At 37.7% G+C, this 8,106-nt stretch overlaps 2 protein-coding genes across 2 annotated transcripts; one reads left to right on the forward strand and one right to left on the reverse strand.

Moving 5' to 3' along the window:
* Nucleotides 1-546, reverse strand: LOC134749245 (small ribosomal subunit protein mS37). Its single transcript, XM_063684136.1, has one exon. The coding sequence runs from the start codon at nucleotides 466-468 to the stop codon at nucleotides 91-93; it is 378 nt and encodes a 125-aa protein (XP_063540206.1). The 5' UTR covers nucleotides 469-546; the 3' UTR covers nucleotides 1-90.
* Nucleotides 547-5,651: 5,105 nt separating this feature from the next.
* Nucleotides 5,652-6,373, forward strand: LOC134749356 (uncharacterized). The gene is made up of 2 exons (XM_063684275.1): nucleotides 5,652-5,766; nucleotides 5,944-6,373. The coding sequence occupies exon 2, from the start codon at nucleotides 5,951-5,953 to the stop codon at nucleotides 6,320-6,322; it is 372 nt and encodes a 123-aa protein (XP_063540345.1). The 5' UTR covers nucleotides 5,652-5,766; nucleotides 5,944-5,950; the 3' UTR covers nucleotides 6,323-6,373.
* The last annotated feature ends 1,733 nt before the right edge of the window (nucleotides 6,374-8,106 follow it).

Consider the following 8,106-nt stretch of genomic DNA (forward strand, 5'->3'; position numbering starts at 1 on the left):
TTTCAAATTAAAGTCTATATTCACATTAACAAACTAGCACATATCTCTTCAGTGTCCATCAGATATCACACAAATAAGTATTCTTTAATACTAATTCTTCTTAGGGGGAAAGGCTTTCAGCAACTGGTTCATTTGTCTATGTGTAAGTTTTTTCTCTCCTGGTACCAAAATACCTTTCTTGCCATGCTCTCTTTGGCTGGACATTCTCTGATTATAATCTTTGTAACATCCCTGGAACTCGGTGATTTCCTTCAAGCACTGTTGCTGGTCGAACTCATTTTTCTTAAAGCACGCGAACATAACAGCCAATTCTTGCATACAAGCAGCTTCTTTTAACTTATCGCTTTTCCCTGAAACAGTTTTCTTCAGTTCCAATGGTAGAAGCATTTGAAATGGGACTGGTTCTCTTTGATATCTCCTAGCACTTTTGCCAGTCGGCGCAGTAAAAAGCACAGAACTTAGCCGCATTTTGAGGCAATTTTATTTAATGAGAAGATAACGTACGAATATAAATACACAGCAAATGAAAATTATTAGAAACAGGGAATTGAGGTTATGTCAATTTGACATAATGACATTGACGTTTATGTTGCAATTATTGCGTTCAGAAATAATGAAACGATAATTTTACTTTAATCGTTTAGGCCGGCCACATACAGACGGAATATAATTTTTACCCGGTTTCCGTACGGAATGACATGTACAAGCGAGACAGCGCTATTATACACTTTACTCTTTGGTCACCGCGGTATCAATCAACCATGGTATAGCTGGTCAAGCAAATCTTGTCAGTACAAAAAGGCGGCAAATTTAAAAAATGTAGGCGCGAAGGGATATCGTCCTATAGAAAATTTGAATTTCGCGCCTTTTTCTACTGACAAGATTTGCTTGACCAGCTATAACTAAACCACTTCGTGTTTAGGCTCGTTTGATTCGTCTCAACAAGATCTTTGACACTAGGCACTAAATAGCAGCAGGGCAGGGTCTGATAATGAGGCTGGAAGGTGGTCACCAGTACCAATTAACCATGTAACTAAACCACTTCGTGTTTGGGCTCGTTTGATTCGTCTCAACAAGATCTTTGACTCGACTAATTTAACTAGTCCTTTTTCTAATATTTTATAACGATATTCCTAAAGATAAGAAGATGCTCTTAACGTATGCGGAGTGAAATCTGGACAAAGTTCAATGTCGTATTAAATAAAAACAACATGGTTACTTTTCATAAATTTTCATGTATTTTAATAATGTATTTAACAACGTTAAATGCAAGATATAGTTTACTTAAATGCGAGATTTTTAACGGAAGTTGTGGTACTTTATAGTCATCGGTATCTAAAACACACATGTTGGCATTTTTTTTTAAATTAACATTTTATCTTCCTTAGGAGAACTTTTTTAGGAAACTTCGTATGCTCGACATATTTCACATTCTCGTCCGTTGGACCATTGGTGTTCCCAAAATAATAGTTACCTTGCCATAAATTTCCATTTTAAGTGACTATATGACTAGTCCCCCAAAAATCCCATTACGCAAAAACAGCTGTTTTTTACACATTTTGGTCGGTATGACGTACCCACATTTTCAGTTATTTATTTTTATTTTCGGATACGGTGACCTTAACTTTTCTTGGATGTTTGCCGATGCCCATATCTTCAAGATATTTTTAAACAGTTTTACTGCCACATTTGAATAATCTCATGACCTCTCTGTAAGGTTTTGTGACTCAGCGGGCCGTCATTTTCTTCAATCGATCTCTCCCAGGAAACTGGGTAATGCTGGAAGGTTTACCTGAACCAGACTTTATAGCCGTAATTTTTTTTTAAAGAACAAGGATGTAAAAATATTATAAACATATCGTTACCTCTAACTCGCTTCCCCAAAATGTTCCACTATCTTCGCTTTCGGCCATAGGGAAATAGTACTGGAGAAATTACATACAGTTTCGCGATAGTGTTCTTCTAGATTGACCACAATTTCAAGAGAAAGAATCCAATGTACATGAAACTTACCGGATTAATTGACAGATTAACTTATTGACTTTAAACTGGCAGTTGGATATAATTTCAGTTTAATTTTTTGTTTACTTTTTACATGTTCAAAACTTTGTCTAGATTTCACTCCGCATACGTTACTAGAACAAGTACTTTTGTTTCTAAAAATGAACGTAAAGTCCTGAAGTTCTTCGAGGAATATCATTAATTTTACATTATTTCGACTTTTCTTGTAACAGCGCTCTTAAATCAATCATGCCTTCATGCCGACAAAGGGGAAAAATAAAAACAAGGAAAAACATTTTACAGTACATATGGTGCTACTTTCTCGCACTAGTGCGTCAAATACCACTTTTCGTGCATATGTCTAAAGTTTAAAGGGCCATATATATGTAAAACGTTGTACGATACACGTGCGAATAGGTAATTCGCAACTCGTGTCGATTTAAAACACTCGCTGCGGTCGTGTTTTAATTTATCGCCACTCGTTTCGAACTTCCTCTTTTCCGCACTTGTATCGTAAATAACTATTTCAGTGGGACACAGCTCAGTAATAATAATAAACCAAGTAGTTTTTTTTTGCAATGTAATTAATAAGATTAATTTTAAGTATATAAGTATGTATAAATAATGAATTGCTGTGCCCTTGCAGGGTCTGTATTCTTGTAACTTGTAATACTATGAGCAATAAATATGTTTGAGTTTGAGTACCCTGCTGCTGCCGTGCACGTAATGTGGGGATCATATTTTTTTTTCGTACAACTATGGTGTGGACTGTGGAGTGTCTTTGGGTAGGTCTTTAAAAATGAATAGGGGACCCCTATCAATAAATTTACAGTACACATGGTGCTACTTTCTCGCACTAGTGCGTAAAAGAGCACTTTTCGGGCGTATGTCGAAAGTTTAAAGGGCCATATGTACTGTAAAACGTTGTACGATACACGTGCGAAAATGTAATTCCCAACTCGTGTCGATTTAAAACACTCCCTGCGGTCGTGTTTTAATTTATCGCCACTCGTTTCAAATTTCCTCTTTTCCGCACTTGTATCGTAAATAACTATTTTGATACACCTAGTAAATAATTTTGGAAATAACCGCTCCGAAAGAAAAAACATCATAAAAGTAAAGCTTTATAAAGATTTTCAATGAAATCGATCGGTCTAGCCGTTTTTGAGTATTCCATTTTTAGTAAAAATACATACAAAGCGCTGAGAAGGTACTCCCTTTTCCTTGTTATAGTACATAAGTACATGATACTTATAATGGCGATGGCGCCCGTTCGAGGCAGCCTTTTAAGATGGACGGGTTACTACTACGGAACCCTACACTGAGCATGGCCCGACATGCTCTTGGCAGGTATCCATTAGGCATTATAAATGCAAAAGTGTGTCTGTCTGTTACCTCTTCACGCTTAAACCACTGAACCGATTTAGTTGAAACTTGGTATAGAGATAATGAGTCCCGGGGAAGGACATAGAGTAGTTTTTTTCCCTGAAGTCATCCTTTAAGGGGGTGAAAAGGGGGGTGATTGTTTGTATGGGCAATTGATAAAAAGCAGATTGGATAAAAAAAGGCCAAGTGCGAGTCGGACTCGCGCACCGAGGGTGCCGTACTTTTTAGTATTTGTTGTTATAGCACCAACCGAAATACATCATCTGTGAAAATTTCTACTGTCTAGCTATCACGGTTCATGAGATACAGCCTGGTGACAGACAGACAGACGGACAGCGGAGTCTTAGTAATAGGGTCCCGTTTTTACTCTTTGGGTACGGAACCCTAATAAGCTACCCAAATTACTCACTTCACGCAGACGAAGTCGCGGGCAAAAGCTATAAATAAAAGTAAGTTTTTTTAACTTATTTTATGAATCTATGGAATAATACCTACCTACTGCAAACATTGTTGACTAGGTACCTAAACAAAAATATCTGGTCGGTAATATTATGCACGTAAATACCAATATGCACGTAAATACCAAAGATCTAATCGTAATCTTTCACAATTAATATTTAATTATCAAGCTTTATTGCGAAAGGCAGTAAATTTTGATAAAGTAACTTTGTTAAATTTATGGCCCCCTATAAAAGAATAACTGAACCGAAAAACGCCTCGTAATTTCACCTGATATCTAAAGAAATGTAACCTAATCTACTTACGTCGCAAAAAATATTGTACTTCACTTTAATATACGAAAACCTTTATTGAAAAGATGATAATAACTACTTACATTAATTGTATAAAACAAAATTATGACTACTTATAAAATAAAACGAGTAAAACTAAACCTACCTAGAAAAAATATAAATCTCTATAACAAACCCTGGCCTCTTGGCAAGGTTCCCATCACGCAGGCAGCATTCCCGCGCTGGATCTCGATATTCTCGATAGCAATAAGCCTTTGCGCGAGAACGCTGCCCGCGCGAGGGTGCCCCTTGCGTTGCCTCCCTCAACCGCTTTCCGAGCTCCTTGGGGGCTTTTGCGCGAGAACGCTGCCCGCGCGAGGGTGCCCCTTGCGTTGCCTCCCTCAACCGTTTTCCGAGCTCCTTGTGGAGCCCGCGTGCTCCTCTGTCCTCTGCAATTTGTGGTTGGTGCCGAGACAGCTATATTTATTTGCTTTAATTCGCTCTCGTCACTTTAATTATTAATGTTAAATTAAATAATATTATATCCAATGATCACTATATGAGAAGTAATGCGTTAGGTATGTGTTCTTTTGCATTATGTATGAAATAACATATATTAATAAAGATTTTTTCTATTCTATTCTATATAGAACGCTTTTCGTTTAATCCTAGCAGGGGTTTTAAAATTAGCGGACCCTTGCGACTGTCTTAATGTGACAGCCTAACCCCAATAAAGTAGGGTAGGACGGGGACAATTGAAACACGTTATGATTGAAACAAGTCAAATTTCTTGAAAATTACAATACCTATGCATGTGACGCTATACTCAGGCTATGCGGTCAGTTATTCTTAAATCCTGAGGGCCTACCGTGAACCACGTTCGACGTGTGTTGCCTCCCTGTCACATTTACGTACGAATTTACAAGTGCGACAGAGAGACAACACGTCGAACGTGGTTCACGGTAGGCCCTCTGAACCAATAGCGCTCACGGACGCTTTTTGGACGCCCCCAAAGAAGTCTAGAGTCTTACAAATTTTTTTGCATCCCTTTCTTTGATCAAGATCTTCAGACGCAGATGAATTGTGAAATGTTTGTAATTTTTGCGAACTTTAGTTGAGCTCATTGAACACCGTGATAGTTATTTAAAAAAACCGGCCAAGTGCGAGTCGAACTCGCGCACCGAGGGTTCCGTACTTTTTAGTATTTGTTGTTATAGCGGCAACAGAAATACATCATCTGTGAAAATTTCAACTGTCTAGCTATCACGGTTCATGAGATACAGCCTGGTGACAGACAGACGGACAGCGGAGTCTTAGTAATAGGGTTCCGTTTTTACCCTTTGGGTACGGAACCCTAAAAATGGGATATGGGGAAAAACTTATACTTATGCAATAACGAAATTCCCGCTTTAAATGAGAGATAACGAAATCGTAGACGCAACGACACCAAAACTTTCCTCTTGTTTCTGCCTTTGAACATTAAGACTTTGAAAGTTGTCTCTTTACTTCTGGGACAGCCTTTATTTATCACATTTTTTTATCAAAGCTTTAGTCGTATCAGTTCAATACAAATCGATGATAAATAAACATATAAAAGCCTTTTAAAATTTGACAAAAACATAGTCAGTTTGCTGATACCGGCTTTAACGTAAGTATTCCTAGTATCCAAAGAATATTCTGTTGTTTTATTTTACTGAGTATTTTACACTTGTGTAAAACATTTAAAAAAAATGTTCGAATTGGAACTATGATATCTTACTTCCAAAGGACAGTAGTGGTCACTGCACCGTAGTGTCATTGAATCAATAATTCCTGATGATTTCAGCTCCATCATGAAATACCTGATCATACTCTCCGTGATCGCCGCCGTGGCGTCGGCCGATATCGTGAAGCCCTCGCCCCTCCCCGCCCACGTGCAGGAGCTCGAGGAGGTGATCGCCGCCATCAACAGCCCCAGCACTGACCCCGCCACCGCCGCCGCCCTGGAACAGCTGCTCCTGCAAACTCTCGGCATCTCATCTCTCCCCGAGTCGCCCATCTCCGTCGGCCCCGCCATCGTCGAGGAGACTCCCATCTACATGCCACCCGTGCCCGTGAAGCCCGAGTCCCCCGCTCTCGTGCCCGCTCCCATCGTCGACGCCACCCCCGTCGACGTAGCCGCCGCCTCCCCTCTGGTCCAGATCATCCTGAACATAGCCAATTAAGCTCAAAGCACCAGAACTACCAGTCAAAAGTTGCGCTTATAAAATGTTCAATTAGCATGAGGGGTAATTTTTTAACTAAGATTAAGATGAAATAAATGAATTGTATTCTAGAAAATGTTTGAACATGAGGTACAATAAATTTATTCCTTAACACAAATTAACTTTTATTTTGGTCATCAAATAAACCAATGTGTAAAAACAAGCGACATCGAACATATGTCAGGATCCGTCTTAGTTTAGCCTGCCTGGCTCAGGCTCAGTAGTTTCGGAGATAAGGAAGGAATGACCAATTTTCGCCTAATTTTCTTATAACTTCAGAACTATCATCTAAAAATTTAAAAATATATCTAATCTAAGATTCTTATGAGCCCCTTCATTAGATATGTAACGCATTAATATAGTAAAACGGGGTGGCTTTAGGATAATTTGGGGTTACTTTGATAGTTTTAAAACGGCCATAAAATTACTATTATTCATTATTTACTGGAACTGTTCGCGTGACTAGTTAGATTACTATATATTGATGTTCACCTACTTTAAAAAATCTCGCATAAAAATACATTATGGCTTAAAAACTAAAATTCCAAAGTCGCCCCTGCATTTGAAATTCACCCCGTTTTACGGTACTTCCGAAAAGTTGTCCAAGGGGGTTTTTCATATGTTTATGTTTAATAGATTATTTTGAGTTGCGTAGATTAAAAACTGAAGTACCGTAGTTAAAAGTAATTGGGCCAATATCCAATGATAACAGGAATTATACCTATATCTGTTGCCGTTACATATTAGGCAATGCTGTTCAGTAAATTTTCAGAAATCAATATAACTAGGTACCTCTACCTAGTAAATAAATGGTCTGAAGAGTAAAATATTACTTAAAGAACTATTTTTAGGGTTCCGTACTTCAAAAGGAAAAAACGGAACCCTTAAAGAATCACTCGTGCATCTGTCTGTCTGTCCGTCTGTCACAGCCTATTATCTCCGAAACTACTGGATCAATTAAGTTGAAATTTGGTACACATATGTAAGTTTGTTACCCAAAGACAGATGTAGGTAACGTAAACAAATGGATTTTAAACATTGGGCCACCTTTCGAGTGGTAAATGAGAAAAAAAATGAAAGAGCGCATTGTGAGAATTTCAAATATATTTTTTTTAAATAATGGGTTGGCTTAAAGTAGTTAGAATTTTTATTTTCGAAAATACAAAAATAAAGACAATAACTATTGGTTTCAGGCTTTTATAAAGACAATCTAGAGCATATTTGATATAAGGAAACATAACAATATAAAATAAAGTCCTCCACCTTCGATTTCTCGTAACCTGTTTTCTAACCGTCCGCATGTGGTCCGCATCATGCTTTGGACAACATTTAAGTAAATTATCATAACTGTTTTTTACGATTAATTTTAATTATTTCGGATTGTAAGTTTCTTATCCATAAAATGCCATCATTCACAATGCTAACTGATTAAAAATTGCCCAAAAATCTGCAATTAATCGAGCGTTAGAGAAGATCTGAGAGTTGCTTGTTTTTTTTTAAATATATGCAATGGCGTTTTTCACTAATTTCAGGCACTCGTGGCAGAAGTACTAAAATATGCCAACCCTCCAATATCTCTAAGGCTCGATCAATCGAAGGTTTGTGGCCAATTTTATATACATTAGTATGTATATTACGATAGGTGGGAAGAATATTCGTGGATAAAAAAAATGTATACTACCGCTCAAAAGTATTTAGGCACCCGCAATTTTCACCATACAATTGTATACAAAAATTATTTTTAA

The sequence above is a fragment of the Cydia strobilella genome, chromosome 18 (assembly GCF_947568885.1).
Source record: "Cydia strobilella chromosome 18, ilCydStro3.1, whole genome shotgun sequence".
Taxonomy (NCBI): domain Eukaryota; kingdom Metazoa; phylum Arthropoda; class Insecta; order Lepidoptera; family Tortricidae; genus Cydia; species Cydia strobilella.